We start from the raw sequence: 25,812 nt of genomic DNA on the forward strand, positions 1-25,812 counted from the left end.
TTTCAAATGCGCTGTACACAATTACATTACTTTTGCTCCGCGACAGGCCTGTTTTTTTTTTATATCATCTGGTGGTAATTTATAACAGTTTCCTTTCTGTTTTTATTTCTAATATCTTATCTCGATATGTTTTATGATTTCGGATGAAGTAAACTTGCACTCAAGCTCATAATCAGATACTGAAGAAACGCGCAATTCATTTGTTTACCATCTAAACGCAGTTAATTGGCGATAAGCAAATATTAAAGTAGAATCAAAGTTTCTTACTTCATTAGGATAATCTAAATTGAGAACGCGAGAAACTCAGTTTGAAAGTAGAAACATATTTATTCTAAGAAATATATAGAGAGAGACATATAATTCTAAGAAAGAAAAGCCCACCAGCGACCGAGGGGTAAAGTCGCTGAACACTGGTAGTTCGGTCCGAGGTTCTGGCTGCATGGGTGTTTTCCCCATGTGTAACTTGTATACGAGCCAGTTTCCCTTAGAAGGTCTTCCACGAAGGCATCCCTCCCCTTAGGCAGATAGCCCTAGTATGCTTTGCCATAATTACTAAATACACCAGCACACCACCTAAGAAAGAAAAAATATCGATGCAAACACTATCCATAGTGAAATGTAAAAAGTTATGTTGGAGATAGTTTCTGTAAGGTTATGTCTACTTTCAGATAAAATGGGGAAAGTAACGTCAAGATGGGCAGCCTTCTTGGTTTCCGTTTCCAATGGCGATTCTATATATTCCGAGGTGTCTTTGGTCTCGACAGTGCACAAAACGGCTCTTAGAAAGTGAAGATATCCGTAGAATGGATTGATCAGCGTCTTCCGCTGATTTAATTCCCATTGAAAATGTGTGCAATACTTGAGACGCCTAACGGCTTGATCTCTCTCTGAAGAACACCAGACTAATGAAACATATGCTGCTTGAAGAATAGGCACACCTACGCCAAGAATTGTAAGGTAATCTGGTGTTGAGTATAGACAAATGGTGCAACGCAGTCATTGCAGTTAGAGGAGGTCATATCCCTTCCTAAGACTTTATGATTTGTCCTCTTTCCTGGACACACTTTTTTTTTTTTTTTTTTTTTTTTTTTTTTTTTTTTTTTTTTTTTTTGTACCAACGTTGATCTGTACCAATTGGGGTAGGAGCTGATCTTGAGTAGTTAAGAAGTAAAGAAAGCCACGTAAATGTGTTACACCTTAATTATTGTAAAAAAATTTTAAAAAGACATGAATCGTAATAATGAATTTAATTTCTTTGTGTCTCAAAATAAAATACTTCAGGATAGGAAAAACCTTATTGACTCACGTAATTTAAAATTATGTTGAATTTCAATGTCTGCACACGTTCAGTTATTACATAACACTTATTCTTTCGGACTCCTCTCAAAATTATATGTTGAATACTATTTTGGAGGTAAGCAACAAAAGATATAAGTAATCTTACAATGACAGTACATGACATTACACTCAAACACACAAAACTATCTTCTCATTGTTCGTTTAAAAGTAACTTTTGATATATAAATTCTTTCACAACATAAAGCAGAGATTTAAATAAAAATCGGATTTAGAGTTTTCGAACCGTGAATCTCTAATCTTAAATATCCATAAGTAAAATTTTCAACTAATTCATTGAAACCCTTGATATCTAAATGAACTCGGATATTAGATGACGCACTAAAAGTGACTGCACGTTTTATAATTTCATAATATAAAATTAGAATACTTTAGGTAATAAAAAACATTTTATTTCGTAATGTCACCTATAGTCGGCATTAAACTTTCATCCTATCCTTCAGATGATATTTACTGAAACAAAGCTTGCTTAAATGTTGCAAGGTCCCCGTCTTCACAGTTGCCCTTTAACGGGTATGAATTTAAGGGGTTTTCCTCCCCCTTACCTCGTGCCTTCGTGGTTTAACTGGTAGCATTTCTGCCTAGTAATCGGAGGGTCCAGAGTTTGAATCCCAGCCAGGCATTGCACATTTTTCATGTTTTCTGCTTCTGAAAACTCTAATGACTCTACAATAGATTTACCAAAATCATTTCAGGTACTTTTTTTTTAAAGTTTCAGCTTTAATGTAGATATCTACAGTTGTAAATCTAATTTTTTAATTTTTAAGAGTTGAATTTTCGAAACTGAATATTTTATTAACTTATAAATTTTATTTATATTTGTTTAGCATTGCAAAATATGGTGCATTTATTTACACGTTACACCGAATGTTAAATAAATGTGTTATTTTTCACTGAATGTTTGGAAAAAATTATTCAATAATTTCTTTTTTCATTATCACAGTTGTAATCCGGTTCAATATTTCATATACAGAAATTTATGCGTTTTTTTCTTTAACTTTTTTTTGTGTATGAGTGTGTGTGTGTGTAGCTTTTAAATCGAATACTCAGTGCAATGAAAGTTTTTCTTATGATATTTAAGGAACTGAAAAACAGTCACATTTAGGCCAACTTTTCCTGCCAGAAGAAAATTTGCAGTGTATCGAATGTAGCATGTAGCAAGCTAGAAAAACCATTCCTGCAAATTTCTCTAGAAAAAGAGAAAAAAACTTTTAACACTAGATTTCTCAAGGAAGTCATTTTGACGGCTGTTTAATTTCAATTAGAAAAACAGTTATGTATATAATGACGCAATTTCTTATACTTTTTGTACAACGTATAAATGCGTTTATTAATAATTGTAGTTTCCTCCCCTTCTTTAATTTCAGGTATATATATATATGCTATACCTATATTGCCCAAAAGCAGTCATTTTGACTGCTTGTGAAATTTTAAAAAATCAAATGACTCTTATTATTGAATTGAGTAAATTTCCTATATGACCAGTTCGGCTTTGCACTGAAATAACAGTTTTCCTTTTTTTTTTCGATTACAGTCACATGATAACATGCCATTACAGTACATGATAAATTGTCGATTTCGGCATATACTTGATAAATTGCAGTTTCTCAATAATTTAAAGTAGTACTTGTTATTCGAATCTTTATGCAGTGATACTTGTTCTAACAAGTTGTTTATTTTATTTTTTTTTTCGTCCTAAATTCTTGAAAGAAATGTCGAATAGAAGTGAGTTATTGGAAAAGCTAACGAACATAAGTGAAGAGAGCTCAGATATAGAATCAGATGCAACAAATTCTGAACTGTCGTCTGAAGATGAAGCGGATTATATTCAAAATCAAACATCTGACATTGAAGATAGTGATGAACAGCCGATCACCAATGATGAGAAAAAAATGTCCTCAATATGCCCAGGAAAAGGTGTTAGGGTGCTAAGTAGTTCAGAGACTCTGATGAAGAAACTGAAAACACCTTTCAGGAGACCGAAACAGCTGCAGATGGTACTGTGTGGTTAAAATTTGACGAATGTGGTATTTCTGGAAGGTTTACCATCTACTTATATTTTCAAGGTTGTGAAAGGGCCAACAGTCTACGCAAATTTGTCAAGTACAACTTTGCCACAACAACAAAACAAATAATATATTTGAAAAATGTCAAAAGCATGTTTGCGGAAGATGTACACATAAAAAAATTTCCACTTTCATTTGCAAAAAATGTATAAATAATAATGCATAAATTACATTTTTCCCCAAGTGAAGTAAATTTTTTATTGTTAATATTTACTAATAACTTTTATATAACTGTAAATAATATAAAAAAATATTAAAAATGAATTTTAAATTTCTTTACGCATTAGTTATTCTTTCACAATGGAGTCATTTTGACTGCTTTTGGGCAATATAGGTATATAGTAAGTTTCAGTCTTTCTAGTGTTAAAAGCTATCTGCCTTTTAATAATAGTGCAGAAACAGTCCGCGCATAATTTCTACAAAAAGACACGTTAAAAAAATATTTTTCTTTCACTTATATTAATCATTATTTTGGAAGGATTTGACGAAATATTTTACTAATTATAATAGCATCATTTTCTGAAACAGAAATAAAATAAAATTATTTAAATATTTCTCTCTAGACGTGCCATGCGAAAAAGGAGAAGTTATTAAAGTTATCGAAAGAGTCGCATACATAAAAAAAACTAAGTGGGGCTCTTCATTTGATGTTCTTTGTGAGCCAGTGCAAAATGATCCCAACCATTTGGCTTATACTGGAATGTACTTGGAACACCATACGGACATGAATTATTTGGAAAAATCGCCTGGTATTTACTTTCTTTCATGTTTTGCCTTTCTTTGATATAATATTTGCTCTTACCATCATATAGTGATTATAAAATTTCAAAATTATTTTTTATCATTTCTATGAATTTAATTTTTTATTGGTTTTAAGAGATCTTGTATAAAGATCGTTTCTTTAGTAAAATAACAATATTTTTTTGAAGCTATGATTATTAAACATCGTGCGACATACTTTTTATGTGATACACTTGAGGTCCAAGACACGTGAGGTCTCTTTATTATTCGGCCATTTTATTAACTTCAATCATTCATTCAAACCTTCACTGTTGCACCAAAAGAAAGGATACATTTAATACTACCAGATTCGAATAAGAAATCTAAAATATGATACACATAAATATACTCTACTGGATATTAAAACTGCTACATTGTAAAGGAACTGCTTAATAAATCTGAAATTTGCACGAAATGTAAAGCACATTGGGATATACAAATGATTAGCATTTTATGGCAAATGGACTTTATAAGCAACACTAGTGACATTTCGAAGCAATATAAAAGTGCAGTCTAAAATGGCGAGGTTGTAAATCGTGTTATGGGCTGTGTAGAAAAGAAGTTATACCAGCAGAAGAATCGTAGCCTACCGGACAGCGGATAAACGTAGTGGGCAATTTCAATGACTGCAATGAGAATTTGCAACGGATGAGTATAGAAGGGTCGCACAGCGATGTGCACGATCCCAACGTCCAACACTCAAGATTTGCTCTAGATGGCAAACATCTTATCCACATCCCTGTAAGGATCGTACAGAAAGTCACGTCATGTAACCTGGATCGTCAAATAAGGTGTATTTCGGCGGCCATTGCTGCGGCATCACTTGGCGTTAAAGCACAGGAATCAGCGCTTAAATGGCGCCTTCGACGACATAAAGTTTACCTTTATTGCCGGATCCCGTTTTTGTTTGCAGCATCATGTTGGCATTATCTATATATGAAGGCACCGAAGGTGCACAGATGGATGGATAGGCGAGTTATTGAACATAGCCCTAAAGGCCATGACACATCAAACATATGGTAAGTAGAGTAAAAAATTTACCAAAATTTGTAATAAAGTAATAAAATAATATTTTCTTGAATATAAAACCAGCAAAATTCTAAATGCATGAAATGAATTAAAATGCATTGTATATTTACTGAACTACTCTAAAACCAAATCAGATTAGATCATAGAATCCAGTTTCTTCTAAATATCTATATACATTGGAGCTGACATATTTTTGACGATTAAATGATCAAGAGTGACACGATAGGCACCGAAACCCTTCAGATGAAGTCTATCAAAAAATAGGCTGTATACTAAAATGTTACACATGGATAAACGTTCGTTACAACGTGAGGAAACGGATTAACGCTCGATCCCTAAAAGATTAAATATGCGGAGAGTGAGAAGGCGAGTCGAAAATACTTTCTAGACACCATAGAGGAATAGATGCTAAAAAAGGGAATTTATAAAGGGGGGGAATAGATGCTGAAAACCTGCATTCAACCTCTTATCTCCTCAGCACCTAGATTGATAGTATGGAGTGCTATTGGATACGCATCCCGTTCATTTTATTACATTCGGTACTTTGATTTTTTTTTAAATGGCCGTGCCTATGCCAAATCTTCGGGACATCTATCGTACCATTTTTCACTCCAACTCAACTTACCTTCCCTAGAGTTTTCACAAGCGAAAGCATCTGATTAATAGCTGTATAGACTGGCATAACAACAAACAGAAAGATGAGCTCTGGCATAGGTATGAAGTGTCATAGACTGCAATACCTGTCTGAATAATATTTTTTTCCGAATAATATCAGAAGTCTTTTCAATTCCATGTAACGGCTACTGTTATTCCTCAAAGGCAGTTGCTCGGAGCTCTGACTTTTGTATGTTCTGTGCCTTAAAATTGTATGAAATTTTAATTTCATCCCTTCATTATGATATATTTGTAAAATAAATATGATTTTGCTTTTCTTTATGGTATAGCAACTTAAATGTATAACAGTGTACTTATTAAAAGCAATTGAATGCAAAAATCCTTAGCAAATGCCTATTAATTTAAAGAGACCAAAATATAATGCAAATTAAGTCATATTTGGGGGTTAATTTTGTATATCGATATACACACACACTGGTCAGTGAATTACAAACCTTTGAGATTTTCATTTGAATGCTTGCTAGGAAAGAAGTATGCAAATTTTTTTGACGTGGTTAGAATACTAGTATAAGTAAAGTGTAAGAGTGCTTTTCACGATGAATAAACTAAAGTGGGAAAAACGACAGATCTTTCACCATTAGAAAAAGGGTTATTGTTGTTGCCCGTTTAGCAGGAGCTTCGATTTCGAAGACAGCAAATATCCCTGTGTTCTCAAAAGTTGGAATCAGAACCCATAGTCCTTCTCTAGAAGACGTAACTACGGTTCGAGCAGAGTTTTTCAAGAGAATGATCATCAGCGTCTCCGGCGAATTGTACGGCAGAACAGAAACTCTACTGTACTTCAACTGACACAGATCGTCAACCAAGGCTCTTCACAAGAGATTTTAGCTCGAACCATGCACAGAGAATTGCAGGGGATAGAAATGCATAGTCGGGTGTCTGTGAGAAAATCACTCATTTCCGCCCGACATGCAACAATTCAATTGGCAGTGGTGTGGGAAAAGAAGACACTGGAAAGTTGAATATTGGAAACTGGTAATGTAATCTGATGAATCGCGCACCTTATTTTGCACTGATAGAAAACGTCAAATTTGGCGAGAACCCCCTGAAGCCATTAACCCTTTGCGACACAGCGTGTCCGGTCACACCTAAAAATTTCCTTCTGTACGCACAGAAAAATTGAATGAAAAAAGATTTATAGGTTACTCTGAACCTTCTTTATTTACAGTAGATGGCAGCTCAACACAAACCAATCCATATATTTTAGCCATGTTTAGTTTTTAAGATCCTCATTTTTCAAAGAAATCTTCCAGATTTTTTTAGGGTATAAAAGGAATTGTTTGAAAAGAAATTTCTGTTATATTTTTGGCTGTATGCTAATCTCCTTATTCTATATTAGTTTTAAATTGTTACATTGAAATATTGCCTAAAATCAAACGGCGAAACCCTAGGTGTGCCCAAACCGGGCTCACCGATAATCTAGGACAACTGAGAGATTGCATCCTTTGTTTCTCCGCATCTCATCGGTCAGTTTATTGACAACAATGCTCGTTTCAGCACTCTTTTCGAAGCTCTATTCAATTAGTGTGCCCAATTTGGGCACACCCACAGAATTAAAAGATAAGTGCTATCTTCACAAAATTTTACTTGTGTACTTCTCTAGGCCTAATTAGACTGCCTACTTTTTTTTTTTATCAAAACTCCGACTTTAAAAGGTAGCGTGCCGGAAAGGGTTAATCTATCTTGCCTTATTCCCACTGTGCAATGGTCTGATGGGAGTATCATGATATGGGGCATATTCTGCTGGTATGGAGGTAATATCCTGGTGTTCCTCGAGGGTAAACAAACAGCCATGAGACACCTAGATATACTGGCAGATCAAGCGCACCTTGCTATATTGCATTTTCCCCTGATGATAACGGATACTTCATGGACCATAATGCTTCCAGAAGTGTTCAAAATTGGTTCGCTGAACATCAGTCTGACTTCCAACACCTTCCCTGACTACCGCATAGCCGGGATCTTAGTCCCATGCAAAATGTGTGAGATGTGGTGGAGAGACACATCCGACAGCACTGTCTTCTTCTAATTTACAAGATCTAAAATGCTGCATAGCCAATGCATGGAATTTTCTGAACGTAAATGCACTCCAGAAGAATGTAGACTGTATGTCCAAACGAATCAGAGCAGTTATCCGTGCAAAAGGTGGTCCATTAAAATATTGATCTTGGGTTTCCACTTCATTAGCCAGTGTGTGTAGTTTTTTTCCTCTCTTTTGATTGTACAGGATGTGCGAGAATTAACTCTTTACCGAGAACTGTTTATATCTTTTTCAATCTTTAACGAATTTTCATGAAATTTTATTACTTACAATATAGAATGTATTGCATGATATCTCATTTATATTATTGAAAGTGTCAGTGGCGAACTACGGTGCAACGCCTAACCTCACTTAAGCGGGATCAGCTGGCATCCCGGTGTGGATTTTGTGTGTCGGGTTAAACTACTTTCGCGAGATGTCTGAGGACTGTCATCATGATGTCTGAGGACTTCCAGTGAACATTTCCTGAACCGCTTGCACATTTTCCTGCGCCCTGGATGTTGACGGGCGACCGCATCTCCTAACATCTGATACAGAACAGCCTTAGCTTGGTAGATGCGGTGGTCGGTAGATGCAATGGCCAGTTCCTTATGGTCTCTGCATCTCCCAAGGCAAGTAGTCCTTTCTCATCTCTGTACTTGTACCACGGATCGCATACTTACCGGGATGCCAGCTGAGCCCGCTCACCCAAGGTTAAACGTTGCACCATGGTCTACGACTGATACCTGCAAAGACATAAATAAGATATCATGTAATAAATTATACCATAGTAAGGAACAAAATGTTTTTGTTTCATGAAAATTCTTTAAGTATTTAAAAAGTAATAAACTCTTTTCTTTAGGGAGTTGAAACCACCCTGCACAACAATTCAAACACTTTAATAGAATATTAATATAAAAATTCTGTTTTAAAATGCTCCAAATTACTACATTCTTCATAAGTGCGGCTTTTATTGTATATTTGGACTATGACACTATTTCGCGATATTTTCAAATCGCCCATTTTTTAACTGGAAATGTTTTCGTAGTAAAAAATAAGTTTTTTTTTATTATTATTTCGAAAATAGTGAGAAAAGGATTTTCATGTTCGAAAGCTTTTTTAAATATGATCTCTTATTAATTATAAATGTATTTTATATTTTGGAATTAATTTTACAGATAATTAATTATTTTAGGTCTTCAAGCACTTCACTGTTTAAAGGCTAATCCTTCTAGTGATAGTGACAGCATCGGCGGCCAATCATTTTTCGTAGATGGCTTTTATATTGCCAAATGGCTGCGGAAAGAACATCCTGCTTCTTTCCATGTTCTTACTTCAACCTTAGTGGAATTCAAAATTTATAGCCATAATGTAAGTATTGAGAATGGGTTTTTCAGTGGGTTGAGAAACGTATTAGCAGTTGTCTGTATTTAAACATATTACTTAGCCGAGGACAGTAAGTGTAATGAAACGGAAAGTTAAATTTAATGAAACTGTCATTTTAATTCGCCTTTCAGAAATGCACTGCTCGACGCTGAAAATGCAACACCAAGAAGGAGTGGTCAGAAAGTGATGAAATTTGGAAAAAAGACAGAGACAGCAAGCAGCAATAAGTGATTTTTATTTCAAAATGATAGTCAGAATACAGAGCGAGAACGGCGTCGGTTCAGTAGGATATAGGATCACCGCGGACAGCGATGCACAAAGAAATACGTCTAGGCATAGAGTCAATAAGAGTGCAGATGGTGTCCTGAGGGATGGTCCTCCATTCTCTTTCAACCATTTGCCACAGTTCGTATTCTGAACGAGGCAGGGGCAGAGTCTGCAAACGGCGTCCAATTACATCCCACACATGTTCAATTGGTGATAGGTCAGGAGAGTGCGGTGGCCAGGGAAGCATCTGTATACCTTGCAGAGCATGTTGGCAGATGCGAGCACTGTGTGGTAGGGCGTTATCCGGCTGAAAAATTGCATTAGGCAGCCCCTGAATGTAGGGGATTGCCACCGGCCGCAGCACATTATCCAAGTATCGTTGGGCCATCATAGTGCCCTGAATACGAACTAAAGGTGGCCTGGAAACGTAGGCAATAGCGCCCCAAACCATTATGCCACGTTGTCGCGCGGTGGGGCGTTCCACAGTTAGTGCGGGGTTAGATCTGTCTCCACGTCAACTCCACACACGTATGCGGTAATTGGCACTGGATAAACAGACGTGTGACTCCTCTGAGAACACTACGTTTCGCCATTCTGTCCTCCACATCGCTCCAGTCCAGCACCATTCTAAACGTTGGCGTCTATGCTGTGGGGTCGATGGCAGTCTTCTTAACGGACGCCGTGAGTGCAGGCCACGTTCAACCAATTGACTGGAAATTGTTTTGATCGACACGGGAATATCTAGGGTATATCTTGCACATGCTGCAGAATCTCGGTACAAGTGACTTGCGGGACCGCCACAGCTTGTCGGCGTATGCGTCGATCCACGCGTGCTAACGTCACTCTGGCTGCACCTTCTCCCCACATTTCCTTGTTCCAAGCATGTTCGCCATAGCCGATGCACAGTGCTCGCATCCATGTGGGTATCAGCTGCGATTTGACGTAAGAAACCAACCTGCCCTTCTCAGTCCGATCACCATACCCCTCGTAAAATAGTTTTTCTTCTGGAAGTGCCTTCGTTTACGGCGGCCTGGTCATTCTCTCCTATTACACGTATCCTCCGGAACAAAAACCAACTTTCTTCGATAATTCGTCTGGCAAAAATAACGACATGAATATTGCCCATTCTGCACGTTCCTTCCCTTATATCTTACATCACGAGGGTCGGAGAGCTGCGCATTTCACATCATTCGCATAACTGAGTGACGTGCGTCTACTCTAAAATTTGCATAAATTTCTGACCACTCCTTCTTAGTGTTGCATTTTTCAATGTCGAGCAGTGTAAAACCAAACCAAAACATAAATATACATGTCAAAAATGTGTTAGCAAATTCCTATAGCAACATGTAGTACAAAAACGGGGAATATTTAATATTTCGCATACGTACTATTTGCATTTATGTCTGCTTGTAGTCTTTTCTTTATTTATGAAACAAAGTCTTGGTCGTATCATTGGATACCTTTTGCCATTCTCGCAGAAGTGTATGTTTAAGTTTCTCCTTAAACAAAATTTTGTGCTTCCTGACAACTAGATCCAGTTAGTGTTTAAAATTTTCAGTTGGGATCCTGCTTTCTGTTGTGTTTTCATCTGGCAAGGTGTATTATACAATAAACTTTTCTGTGTTTTGCACGCTGTCTAAGGGTCATTGGTCTGCTGAAACACAAATGACGTTGCCAAACTAAGGTTTTCAACATTTGCTTTAAATTACAGAGCAATATATTGATGTACATAAGTGCTGTCACTTTATCTTCAATGAAGTACAGGTTACAAACTCTGTTAGCTACCACACAGTCCCAAACTAAGACACTCCCTCCTCATTGTTCCACAGTAAGCGACGCATTTCGTGTTTCAAGCTCAGTGTTTGGCTCTCTCTATAATGCCCTCCGTTACTCCCAAAAATGTTGAATTTCAATCCATCCGGGAATATGACTCGATCATTTCAATTAGTCGCGTATTCTTAGGTAACATGAATTGCACGAGAATTCCTAGACTAAAAGCCAATTATCGCTATGTCTTGTAAGTAGCACGGAGACGAGGAAAGGGTGTAAAGGACCCTTATATTTGATTCAAAAAGTTAACAGACGGCACCACTCGTGCTTACAAAAGCCAATAAGTTTGGCTTAATCCAAAGATAATGGCTGAACTAAAACTAAGAAAAGTAAATTAACCTAACAGCTGCACAATTAGAATAACGCGCTAGTTGGCTGTGTCCTAAGGTACGCGTAACAAGCCTAATGGCGAGAAAAACAAAACACAGCAGAATACTGCTCGCAAGGAAATTCAATTAGCAACGTGACCTTCCGCAGACAGAACACGCTCTGATTCTCCCGGCTAAAACCTCCCGTTAAATATTCTTTTCTTTCTACCTCATTTGAATATCGCACGAACTAGAAATTTACATTCTAGCAGAAAAATGGAAATGAGTAAGATATGAAAGCGGTTTTTAACATAACATAACTGGTTAAAGAACTTAAACGAGACCTTATATGCAAGGTCTTGTCTCTTTCTCCATTTTCTTTCGGAAATGAAAGGCTTCCTACTCTCCGCTGTATACAAAATGTTCTTTGCAATGTATTTGCCCATTTGTTGAGCTGACTAGGGTGCATCTATTTTGGGGTTTTTTTCTAGACTTGAAAAACAATGTCACGTTGTCCCTTGTAGAAATAATCAAGGCCGTCTCTTTCTAACCTCATTCTCTGATAAAGATGTTTCCTGAAACTTTCTCACTACACTTCTAACACTAAGTAAACTAATATGCAATTGCTTTCTGATAGCATGATATATTAAGTCCTCATTTCTAAACTGAATAATAGTATTTTTAATACAAATGTCCAACTTTTACGATTTTGAAGACTGTTTATCTCGGAATTTAAAAAAAAAAAAAAAAAAAAAAAAAAAAAAAAAAAAAAAAAGGTGTAAATGTTTTGAAGTAACATTGCTGACTTATTGTAACAGTTCGTCTTATAAGTCCAAACTCGTGATTGCAGCATAAGGAAATTTGCAATAATTTTTTTATCTCCATTTTATTTATTTTTACCCTTAATGGTAAAAATAAATAATATTCATTTACCCATTTACCCAAAAGAGAAAAAAAATCTAAAATTATTCCATTTTGCTTGTATTTCAATTTTTATTGAAAAATGCATTTTTTAAAATACGCCCTTAAAAGTACAATTTCCAATATTTTTTTTTTAACTTTAAGAAAATTGCTAAAAATAGGTCACTTCAGAAATGCTTTATAAAATGCTTTACGTTAAGAAATACTTTTTTACGAATAATTTACTTAACTTTACTTTGAGATTAGTGAAAAGAATACTTCATAATTTTTCTCTAAGAAATACTTGACATTTTACACACTTAAAATATTTTTTACAATTTAAGAATAATAAGAAAAATATTTTAAGGAAATTATTCATTTTTCATACGTGTCACATAATAAAATATGAATGTTATAACCAGATATTTAACTGCTATTGATTATATACAAACAGCTCTTTTCAGTTTGAACTCAAGTAAAAGATTTATACACTTTTTGCAGATGGAATATTGTAACAATCAGTACGTTTTGTGTGTAAGCAAAACTGGAGAAATGCAAGAAGTACATTATAACACCAGAACTATGGCTCCATTGAAAGGACCTGCGGACGCCGTGCAGCCATTTTACGAAGCATATCAGTAAGTGTTTCTTCAGCTTTTTACTCGATACATCTTTCTGAAGTCTTTAAATATAAATTTAATGCCCTGCTAATAAACATAGTGTTTCAGATTTTTATGAATGCCCATTTTTAGTTTAAAACTTTTTAAGCAATCTTTACTGTAATTAATTCGAACATCAACCTATTTTATCAGAAATACTATAAACTATCATAATTTAACTATTTTAGTACTTTAGCCCATATTGGTCCTATGTATTTGTTTAATTAAATTAATATACACTGGTTATCATAAATTAAGGAAAAATCACAAAAATAGCGATAACTCCCTCAAAAATAAGCCAAACCGTGTAAAATTTGAATATGTTGCCAAGTAAGAGTAGTTGAGTAAAACAGCAATATACAAATTAGTGGCGCTGCTTTCGGAATACATCATCTGCGAGGAGCATAAAAGTCCATGTTTGAGAGCAAGCCCACATATTTCACTGTGACAATGACATCAGAAATCTGAGATAGCCAATTCGTACCAATGACCTCCAGGCATCATTTGCATGCAGAACTACGATGGAAAGCCATTGGGAGACTAGAGGCAGGATAAAGTCAAACAGAGCTGGCCAGATGGCTAAATGCGAGTCCTTCTGTGGTTCATAGACATTGGAGGCGATTTCAAACCACAGATTCGGCATCTAGGAGGTTAAGCCAAGGACGGCCAACTGCTACGACGAGCGCCGATGACCGATTATGTGCACGCATTGTGCACAGGAATAGAACCGCTACTCCGACTCTTCTTAGATCCTCCCTTGCTGCAGCCACCGGAAGGTTGTTGTCAACGTCACCCATGCGTAGAAGGCTTCAGGAAGGTGGTCTGTATGCGAGGCGACCAGCCATTTACGTGCCGCTCACGTCACGCCATAGGAGGGACCGTTTGCAGTAGGTACGACAACATGTTCACTGGACGCTTGATCAGTGGAGGGCTGTTCTCTTTACGGATGAGTCAGGTTTAGTCTAGAAAGCGATAGTAGGGGTTATTTGATATGGAGAGAACCTGGAACCCGTTATCATCTGTCAGACATCTGTTAAAGATATGCATACGGAAGAGGCAGTGTCTGTGTTTGGGGTGGCATCTCTTTGGGTGGACGCACAGACCTCCATGTCTTTCCAACGGAAACCGTGAATGCTCCGGTTTATAGAGATGACATCCTTGATGCTTATGTGCGCCCATGTGCCGGGGCAATAGGTGATGCTTTCCTGTTATAGGACGATAACGCAAGACCACACAGTGCTTGCATCGTATATGATTATCTTCAACAGGAAACAATTATGCGCATGGAGTGGCCAGCTCGATCCCCGGACTTGAATCCTATCGAGCACGTTTGGGATGCTTTAGAGAGATGTCTAGCTGCTCTCAATCCGCCCCCCTCAGACCCTTGCCGCGCTTGCAATTGCTTTGCAAGAGCAAAGCAGTTGTTCCTATGGAACTGATAGACCGCATAATTGAAAGCATCACGCATCGCTGTATGTGCTGTATTGCTTCTAGAGGTGACCATATTCCATATTGAAGGTACTTTTCCTATAGCAAACTGCCACCTTCGATTTGTTCATTTTATACATGTGCTAATTTCTATACTACCATAATTGTCTGGTAATTTATTTTTGTTATTTGATACCTTACTATATGTTGTATATTCTGGGTAAGTTTCATAAAATTCTACATGTAACTTTTTCAATAATCATGATTTTTGTGATTTTTCCTTAATTTATGATAACCAGTGTAATTATAAATAAACTGTTGAAAAACGATGTAGGGTCCGGACAAATTTCCACGCATTTCTGTGCATCACTTTCCATTATTTTTATTCTCAGTGCAAGCAAATGACAATATATTTAATGTAAAAAGTATAGATTTCCTGTTAAGTTGTTAAGAAATATCGAAAAATGAGACGCTAATACAAGTGAGAAAAACTTAAGAAAAGGCTGAAAATAATTAAAATCAAATCAAATTCTATTTAAGCTGCAAAACTTTCCCCAAGAATTATATGCACCAACAAACATAAATTCCATCAGCGTCTGAAAGACTAATTTATTAAAATATAAAATGCATCTTACGTATGTTGGTTTCCTTGACTTCCCTATTCACAAATATTTAACATAAAATTCTCCAAATTTAACGTATTCAAACGTTCTGAGCTTGGGGGAGAGATTTAGCAACATTAAGCAGTATAAACAGCAAAACAGCGCTTTTGTTGTTGAGATAGTGATTTAATATCGTAACGGTGACATCGCTTAACAGCTACAATGTACCAAAAGTTGCTCTCTAGGGACATATTAGCACACATATCTTATAGATTTATACATACACGAATTGTGATCAGAGTAGCAAAATATTGCTACGAGCGTACGGGTTCGTAATAGATTGAATACACAAATCCGATAATAGGTTAATAAAATTCATTCTTATCAAAAGAAATATATCAGAACTCTGGAATTTTCCTCGGAGATATTCTTACAAATGTTCACAACGTCACGCAGGAAAATCAGTAGTTATACTTTGGACTACTATAAACGTTAAAATAGAATACAATGCAAAGATTATCTAAAGAGAAAGCTAATTCAAATGTCTCAGTTCACGTGGAACTAAACAACTCGCCACAACAATAACTAAGCAACCGAGCTAAGATACTCTCTCTCTGGCTTTTTATAGTTTTCAACTGGTCGCGAGATATTTCTAGTAATTTCCGCTTCTCGAAATTACTGGAAAGCAATAAGAGGATGGAATCACGGTTACAGCTAACCTAGTGGTCAATTGCATTTATTCAGTTTCAAATGCACGTGCCACTGTATTCTCACTTTTTCGGCATAGCTTTCTCTTAAATTTGTCTCGTGCTGCATTGCGTGGAAAAATACAACAATTTTAATTATAATTCTATTAAAATTAGCTATCTAAATACACAATTCGTAACACTATTATAATATTTTGTTACTTTCTAACATCGTATTTTCTACTAAATTGGCTTAAAATTTTAAGTACTGAAACAGACTTGCATCTTGTGCTCAACTATTAACCTTAACTTCTCAGATTTGATACTGTGCTTCGATTCATTATATCCTTCAGGGGATTACCTTCTTTCTGAACATGTATCACAATTCCAGAGCCGCAGTGATCTTTCCTCATTTCCTTTTCGTCTTCTCTCAGCTTTCCCTCCCTCTTTCCCTTGTGGCACGCTAGACAATGATCCGAAACAGACTACTCATTTGACTGGGATAGAGTTTACCAGGCGCCCAAGACAACTGAACTTTGCTCACGAGGCGGAGAATGAAGCCCGCTTTGAGGCGCAGTTACTACTCTTTGTTTCTGTCTCATCATAGGGAGAAAAACTGCCTACGCGTTTGTCGTACGAAGAGATTCGTACTGCTGGAAAAGAGAATCCTAGTAGTTAAGAGGCGAGATACTGTCCTTAACATGCTGCTTTGGCCTCTGCTTCAGCAAAAACGGGAGGCACTTAGCTGCCTCCGCTAGTGTCAATCGGCTGATCATTAGTCCGTCGTTTCGGTGACTTGGGGATAAGCTTTCGGAGTTCCAGCTTTAGTCTGCGAGTAGGCCCGAGTAACCCTAACATAGGGATCCGTGTTCCCTCATTGGGCTCCATAGCGGGTGGCGCGGTCGGGCACGAATTTTTTCTATTTACAATATGGCAACTATAATTTCTTCTCCTAATCCCATGGAAACGAAAAATTCTGAAAATGTTAAGCGAGTATGTACTTCTGCCACCGTTAGCGAGAGCATCAAATCTCCTATATTCTTAGTCATCATTCATCAACTGGAAATTCTATCACCGTTCTCTGTCCATAAATATATTGTGGCCTCAGTTGGCAAGCCTAAAAGCATAAAAAAGCTCTTCCAGGTTGTCTGCTCGTCGAGACCATATTTAATGCACAATCTTCTTGCCTCCTAAACATGACAAGTAGGGAAGAGCGTTTTATTAGTGTGTCTCCACGTAATTCTTTGAACACGTCTAGAGCTGCCATTTCAGAAACTGGCCTGATATCAGTCTGAGAAAAACGTGTGTGGGGGCTCGCCGAATTAAAATCAATACTCATGAGCAACTTGTTAACGCAAAGCATATTATCCTGATGTTCTCATCTCCAGAGCAACCAGACTCCATTAAGGCGAGGTACCTGAATTGTCTTCTCAGACCATAACCTGCCGAAACCATCGAGCTGTTTTCTCTGTCAGCGGTCCAGGCAGCATTGCTTGTGCTCCTTGTTCGATGACAGTTCATGAAAATCACGATTTCATTGATGAACCAAAATGTGTAAACTATCATGTTGACCGTCCACCATACGCACGAGCCCGTCTTAAATGGTAAGAAGAGAAAAAAATGCAGCCATTAAAGTTATAAAAATTTTGCTATCCTGAACTAAAAACTGTTTAGAACCTGTCGTCAACCACCACCAAGCATTTCTCATGCTAAAACCACCAAATCATATCCGTCAATAAAGTCCCAAATATTTCATAGCATACAGAATAAAAAACTCCTGAACCAAAAATAACTGGGAGAGAAAAATTTTTAAATCCTCCACCTCCCGAACAGGCAACAGAAAATTGGGAAATAAAAGTACAAAATCGGAAAGTAAAAGATCAGAAAGAAAATTAAAGGTGCCAAAAACAAGAAGCTCTGTCAAAGGTATTTACTGGTATTTTATTGAATCAGAGATGGGAATAGAGGGGAGCCACAGACCTTCCAAAACATGTCTTGCCACACAAAACAAAGAAACAGTACAATATCGTAATCATAAACACTCCGAATGACCACGCTCACATCGTGGAACTATGGTGGCTTCCAAGGTTTTGAAGGTAATAAACAGCTTATTATTAATGATTATCAACCTGTTTATGTTGCAGTAAAGAGACATTCCTTAAAATTAATAGTTGTAAGTTTGCGCCAAAAATTGCAAAACAAACAAATAAACAATCGATTTATTATGTTTTTTTTCGGTAAATTAAATTAATTCTATCTCTAAATCTGTTTTTAACATTTCAATTTCTTTTTCTCTTTATGTTTAAAAGAAGCCATTCATACTGGTGAGTAATCTATTTTCCAGTTAATTGCTTCTCTATTTATTCTTTAACGATTTTCTAACCTCATTTTAAGCATTCTGAAAGGGGTGATTCTGAATTTTCCCACAAAATCGTGTGTGCCCCTTATGCACTTGAGTTTTTTTTAATTTTATTTTCGGCAATGTTTTTTCTTTTTTTAATTCAACCGTTTTTGTTACAGTCTGCATTTGTTCTGGAAAAATTCGTGGTAATTCACGTAATCGAAAACAAAGTCTAAGTCATAAAACTTCTGCTTGTTTCAAAATCGGAAAAAATGGTTTATTCGTACTTTTTTTTTAATGTGGACTCTTATTGTTCTTTTTCGTCTAAGTTTCTACGCTCGTCTTTGCAAATTCGTGTGCCTGGAAAAATGCTCCTAGAACGCATTTTTATGACATTCTAGATTGCCAGTATTAGTTACTCAAAAACGCTTGTAATTCGCCGCGAGTCTTCGCAGATGAATTAGCTAGCAGCATTAATTTTCGCGGTTTCCTGTATATGTAATATTGATGTCATTCAGTTTCCTCTGCAAAGCCTTCTATGAAGACATCTCTCCTCGTAGGTTACCTCGAAAGAACGCTTTATAACTGTCAAATTCATAATGTGAAAAGAAGAGGGTATTTGGGGCTTAAGAAAAACTGCAATATTCTCTTTTGTGCATTACTTGAAATATCATCCCTGTTTCGAAATTAATGGAATGATGAATTCATGGTATACAAGCACGTTCTAAAAAGAAGAGCACTTCTTGAAGCAAGAACTGATTTCACTATGCTTAACACTTTCCAGTCACATGGCGAGCTGTACTTAACATATCATTATCTTACAACTCATATACTGAAAACAGCTATTACTTTGTCACATTTATGACATGCGTTACAGTTCTGAAAAGACCCATCGATTTAAAGATTGACTAGTTCTTGCAACGAAGTGTTAAATTAATTATTGTTTCAAAAGCATTAAACATAGGTTGGAATTAAGCTGCAATAACTAGCACTCGTTATTAGTAAACAGATTGTATAACAGTAGTTGTATAACAAAGGAGATCAAAATTTTATGATTAGTAAAATATAACGATTTTTATGTAAGAAATTTAAAAAACTGTTTGAATAATTTGAATTTCAGTTGCATTGATAAATCTTAGTATGAAATATTATGTATTTCTGAGGTTGATTTGGCTGAGAAGTGTAATTGTAAGACCTCCAGGCTGTTAACTGAAGGGCTTAGTTGATGAGAGACGCCTGCAATAAGATCGTCATTTCACAGGAAGAGGGAATGTATGAAAATCTCCCTCCTAACAGAAACACTAAGAAATTACGTCAATTTCTTAATAGTTAAATTTGATTTTTACACTTTGATAATCATCTTGGCATCCAGCGCGATAATTCGACCAGTTCAGATTTATGCAAATCTTTTTCACAAAGTATTTGCTGCAATTTAAGCACACTTAGGTTTAAGCCAAATGATATTAGTTCTTGAGTCAGGAAATGGTTTTTATTTGAGAAGGTGCATCTTGACCCATTAATTCAGAACGTCTGAATCACTGCAAGATTAATTTCATCTTTCATTAAGTTCTTCCAGGCATCTGGATAGTTAAACACTTAGAATTACTAATTGTTGAAGGTTTTTAAATCAGCTATTAAAATCTGTTCAGTAACTTGCGACTCTTAAAGTTTAGTTTTATTAAGTCTTTTTTCCTTCTGTCGTGATTTTTCATCTTGACACTTGTATAAGCTAGGATGTTCAGTTTGAAAAATCAAAAAATTTTCATTTAAACGCTGCATGGGATGCCTACTCTGATCTATTAAAACTTTTTGTGAACTATTAAAATTTTTTCCTAAATGTATGGATATAAAATTACATGCATAAAATAAAATTTGGATATATTAAAGTCAACGAAGTAATTTCTAATCGTTTTAAGTGAATTATACAAACGAAAGAGCAGCAAATACTCTTTATACATACATTAATTATTATAAAAGAAGGTTTAATAATGCAGTGTTAAATTTTAGTTTTATACTTTATTGGTCATTTTAGTATCCATCATGCAGCAGTTGAGAAGTTTTATATAAACTGTTACGCAAGTTTGTTGCAGCAGTTTAAAAACAATTTAACGTAGATTTAAGCATTGTCAGATAAGTTCTTATGTCTGCAAGATGCCGCTTACATATCAGAGATGTTAACCGTGGTTAGAACTGCTAGCAGTTTGACGATGGTTTGTGACGTCTCAAATTATCACGGATTATATCAACATGTTTTCGATTTGTATTGTAGGTTTTTTGAAGCAGAAGACATGAAAAATGAATAATGCCCTCGCCGGGACTCTAACCTGGGGCTCTCGAATACGCGCCGAGTGTGCTACCGTTACACCACGAAAGCGTGCTGGAAGGAGGGAGAAAATACTCTTTGAAAGCGCGATTGACGATTAGGGGACTCATTCACCAAATCTTGGTGGTGGCGAATTATTATCCCCACACCTTTTAGGTCGCGTGCCATTTGTAAAGTCATTAAATTATTTTGAAGCAGGAGACATGAAAAACGAGCATTGCTCTCGCCACTACTCGAACCTGGACCTCTCGAATACGCGCCGAATGTGCTATCGTTACACCAAGAAGGCATGATGAAAAGAGAGAGAAAATATCTTATAAAATTAAGGAAGCACCGGATTTGACTTATTTCAGGAAGCTGGATTGGCGTGGATTAATGTTTCCTCAAGCATGGATTACTATGCAATGAAAAAATCGGAAGACCTGCAGAAACTAGACTAAAAACGTGAAACAATAAAATACATAGTGAGTTGTTGCAAAACTTGTTGAGTAAATTAAGGTATTTAACTTAGGAGTTTCAAGGAAACGAAAGGTAATCTCCATTAATGCAAGAAACGTCGGGAAAATATATAAATTAATTATCTGAGTTAAGGAAAATCATTTAATAAATCAAATTTACGTTACAGATGGGCAAGTTCTTAGAAAAACTGTCTACCAGATAAAGGATGTCTTCATTCAGAGTTTTCTAAGATAAACCGTTTCGTATTTACGTTGCACGCCATTAGCAGAACCAGACGAGAAAAAGAAGATTTGAAACTGAAAACGGATGATCTTTTCTTGAGAAAGCAGATTTTTCCAAGATCATGAAACAATCTTCTCTCAAGCACGAACTGATAGTACATCTGCACAAATAATTACATATCTTGGAGCTTTTCCTTTCACAAGGGTGGGTGTGGGTGTGTTGAGTTATGGCAAAGCACACGAGGGCTATCTGCCTAAGGGGAGGGATGCCTTCGTGGAGGACTTTCTAAGGGAAACTGGCTCGTATACACGTTACACATGGGGAAAACCACGAAAACGCCCTTGCAGCCAGCCCGTTCGCGGGATCCGAACCTCGGACCGAACTACCAGTGTTCAGCGACTTTATCGCTCGGCCGCTGGTGGGCCCTTTCACAAGGTAACATGCGCCAAACTACTTTTTTAGAAAGATATATTGTCCATACATCATATGGCTTGATACTTCCAACCACAAAACGTAAATTCATAACGACTGTCGTAATATTTTTCTAAATATTCGAAATGCATCTCTTAGTTTAGTTACTTCTACCCCTACCCCCCCCCCAAAAAAAATTACAAAAATTTCAGAACGTTTATTGAAAATATACTTTGGAAACATGAACACTGTAATATGAGAGAACAATCACACATATAATTTAAAAGTGGCTGATTGGCAACATTGGCTCATATGTCTTTCTGTAAAAAATTCTTTGACGTGTAATTATTCTACGGATAAAAATCCCTTAATTATAAATTAACGAGTTTTATTATTATTATAAGAAATTAACAGTGATAAAGAAACGCTGATAATGTTTATGAACAGAATGAAGTCTCTCAAAAAAATTGTAGTTCTTTATATAAAGACTGCTGATGATAGTCTGTGCGAAAGTGGCAGACTAAGTTCCCCCAACTGTAAGATTATTATTAAATTATAAAAAATTAACAGTGTTAAAGAAACGCTGATAATGTTTATGAACAAAATGAAGTCTCTCAAAAAAAATTGCAGTTCTTTACATATAGACTGCTGATGATAGTCTGTGCGAAAGCGGCCGACTACTCAAAGAAAGTTCCCCCAACTGTAAGATCGTAAAATTTTAATGTTTTTAACCAAGATGAAAAAATAATTTACTCTTCGTTTTGCAAACACACCGATATGTGATCGTTGGTTAGTTATGTATAGCAGAATTTCCCTAGCGGGTATTGGTGCGTAGTGGAAGTTCTAACTGTATAATGCATTTTATAATTTTATCGGACGTTCTGCTCAAAATTCCATTGTGTATTTCTTCCACTGTAGTTTTCCATTGTGTGTCGTACAATCATTTGTCTGTCATTTCTCAAGTCATAAAATAGGATTAAATTTTATTTTGAGACCTGGTCTGTATCCAGACTTTACTTTGAAGTGGGTGTTAATACTGTTACGAAATACCTAGCTGCGGTAAGATAGCTTGGGGTTGCCAAATTTGGCACGAAATCGCCCATTTGGTGACAAAATTGGCGATATGCCATGACGGAGCGAGAACATTCTAGAACGAATTCTTACCTGTTTCCCCGAGAATATCATCGAAGGCAGGTCAAAAGCTATATATGCCCTGCCTGTAAGCAGTGTAAGAGAGTATCTTGAGTATGTTAGTTCAGTATAAATGTCTTGAGTTTAGAGATTAGCCTGAAAGCGATCGACCAAGTCGATAGCTGTGTCGAGTCGATCAACCGACTCTCTGTTATAGCCTGAAGGCGGTGTTGCTGATTGTTTCAGCGTATTTGTCGTAATTTTTCGACAACTGTAGCTCATCTTTGAAACTCTTATGTGTAATACTGATGAAAAAATTGTTTTCTGCTTCTTCAATCGTTTTCAACAATCACTCGAAACCCATGAAGCCGTAGAACGTAACAATATAATATTTATGATGGTGTAAATAATACTATATTCTTCGATAGTACAAAGGCATACTGTAAATACTAAAAAGGTTCACGGTTAAACTGCTATCACATCTGCTAGACACCTTCAGCTGCGCATCGAAATAAACATTTCCAGAAGTTCTTGCTTCCAGAATATCTGACTGGAACCTCCCAGAACATTACCATGGTACCCGATAAATATGTGCAACTAATCGCGAGAAAAACTGTTTTGGCCAGAACTTTCCCTTCATACGAGTGCTGAAAGAAACTTATTTCTCCGAAGTATTTCTTATAAATTCGCTATTACTATATGTATGAGAAATATTTCGGAGAAATGCATTTCTTTCAGCACCTCTTACTATCTTGCAATGCTGTGTCATCTTATGTCTACGCTACGCTATGATATGTCACCACGCAATGTCCACCTGTCGTATAGGTCATGCCACACTGCGAATCGTATGTTGTAAATATGTGTAATATGTAACCTGAATGTGTTATGTCGCTCTGCTATGTCCATATGCCATGCCATGCTGTGTTGCAATACTATGCTATGTCTTATCTATGCTTAATTACGTTATGTCGCTATACTATGTCCACCTGTCGTATAAGTTACATTACGTTGTGTATTTAATGATGTAAATATGTTATGTCGCTATGCAGTGACTATATTCTATACTATGGCACGTCGAAATGCTGTGCCATGTCATGTCTATGCTGAGCTATGTTAGTAGCCATGCAATGTCCACCTGTCGTGTAGACATGTTATGCTCTAGATGGAGCGGGTCCCGGACTATACTCGATTAGTCTCTGAAAGCCGTCCGGGTGTCCGGCCCTGCTGTCACCTATTACTATATGTGATAGCTTCATCAAATAAATTAGATTCTTGTATATTATCAAGTTTTCCGAAGTAATTAATTTTTCGGAATACTAACTCATACACGTGCTACTTTTTTAATAAACTGAAGTCGATTAATTAAAAAAATGTATTTGCTAGGTGTATTTGAACAAAGATCATTTTATACTCTTTATTTTATTTGCTTAGAATTAATCTTCGTCCCTCTCCTCCTTCGCTCGTGGTAGTATTGAAATTGAAAGAAATTTATATGAAAAGCGAAGAAGGATATTAACTGAAAATCCGAAGTACTGTGCGGCGTGATCACGAGTGTTTAGTTCATTGTGTCATCAATTAAAACGACTGTGAGTCACAGCCCTACAGTGAATAATTTTGGATTATGTGTGAATTCAAAATTTTAATAAAAAATAACTTATAATTTGAATATGATGCAATCTTTCTATTCTATTGTCTTTTTATGTATCATAATCGTTACCTTTAATTTTTTAAAGGTTAATGGGACAGAAAATGAGAGAAAAAGAGTCTGAATTCGCTTTTAATTTAATACCAGGTGATTTAGTGGCATTTAATAACCGCAGAGTTCTGCATGGGCGTACGAGTTTTGATCCAAGAAGAATGTCTAGGTAAATTCATTTTTATATTTGTAGCATATCTTATTATCATTTCAAAATTTCATCAATTGTGCTGATTCATTTATTTCTTCCTTCATTTAGACATTTAGAAGGATGTTACGGCGATATCGACGAAATCATCACTCGTTACAGATCATTTTTAAAATCTGAAAAACCTTAAGTAATATTTATTGAAAGCTTCTAAGGAATTTTAATGAATTTACGTGATTTTCTTGCATTGTAGATGAGTTATTCCTCTTTATTCCGCATTTTACAGTTGTAAATATTGTAAAAATTGTACTACTCTAATGTATATATTAACATAAAGCTTGCTCTCGTGAATGAAAATAAAAGAAGTCAATTATTGTTTAATATTTACTTCAGTTTTATTCTTCTTAAAGTACATTCTATATAAGAAAGTTTTACTAAAAGTGTATATCGTGACTGAAAAATTCTTCCCTGGACATCGTCGCAGACGGACAATTGTCCACTTACTGAATACCCAGATATCTCCCTCCATTTGAAGAATATTATACAAATTATTATAATCGTGTACATACCAATGCTCCCCAATTATAAAAATTGTAATATTATTTGTCATATATTATATAGCTAAATTACTTCAGTTAACTACCTGACGAGAAGTAATTTTAAAATAAAGCCTGTTAAAATAATCTCTTCACTTGTCCTGCTTTCTAAGAGAAGAGGGTTTGTAGTTTTGAATCTCGGTGTTGTTCATTCGCAAGGGCAGCAAACATTATTGGCCAAGAAACGGCTAGTTCTTCAATACGAGACAAGGTGTCTGCAACAATATTCTGCGAACCCTCAATATAACGGATATCTGTTGAAAATTGCCCTTTGAATTCTAGGTGTCTCATTTGACGAGAAGTTTTATTCTGTTGAAAAGCATAGGTTAAGGGTTTGTGATCTGTGAAGATTATGAAAACGCTTCCCTCTAGCATATGTCGAAAATATTTGACAGCTTCATTAATTGCTAATAATTCGCAATCAAGTGCTGTATCTGGTTTGTGCTGGTGAGAGTTTTTAGAAAAATATGAGTCTCCATAATTCTTCATCTTT

At 36.1% G+C, this 25,812-nt stretch overlaps 1 protein-coding gene across 2 annotated transcripts in view; it reads left to right on the top strand.

Moving 5' to 3' along the window:
* LOC118190047 (uncharacterized) overlaps positions 1-25,104 on the top strand; it is a 40,675-nt gene extending 15,571 nt beyond the window's left edge. Inside the window, exons 6-10 of one of the 2 annotated variants that reach the window (XM_035360736.2) lie at positions 3,986-4,171; positions 9,122-9,297; positions 13,119-13,255; positions 24,613-24,744; positions 24,835-25,104. In XM_035360736.2, coding sequence (XP_035216627.1) covers positions 3,986-4,171; positions 9,122-9,297; positions 13,119-13,255; positions 24,613-24,744; positions 24,835-24,913 — 710 coding nt within the window. In that variant the 3' untranslated portion in view covers positions 24,914-25,104. The remainder of the gene's footprint in view (positions 1-3,985; positions 4,172-9,121; positions 9,298-13,118; positions 13,256-24,612; positions 24,745-24,834) is intronic. The other variant, XM_035360737.2, reaches the window with a different exon arrangement.
* The last annotated feature ends 708 nt before the right edge of the window (positions 25,105-25,812 follow it).

Source organism: Stegodyphus dumicola, chromosome X1, assembly GCF_044657685.1.
Source record: "Stegodyphus dumicola isolate Sdum_Otavi_A_Nest chromosome X1, ASM4465768v1".
Lineage (NCBI taxonomy): Eukaryota > Metazoa > Arthropoda > Arachnida > Araneae > Eresidae > Stegodyphus > Stegodyphus dumicola.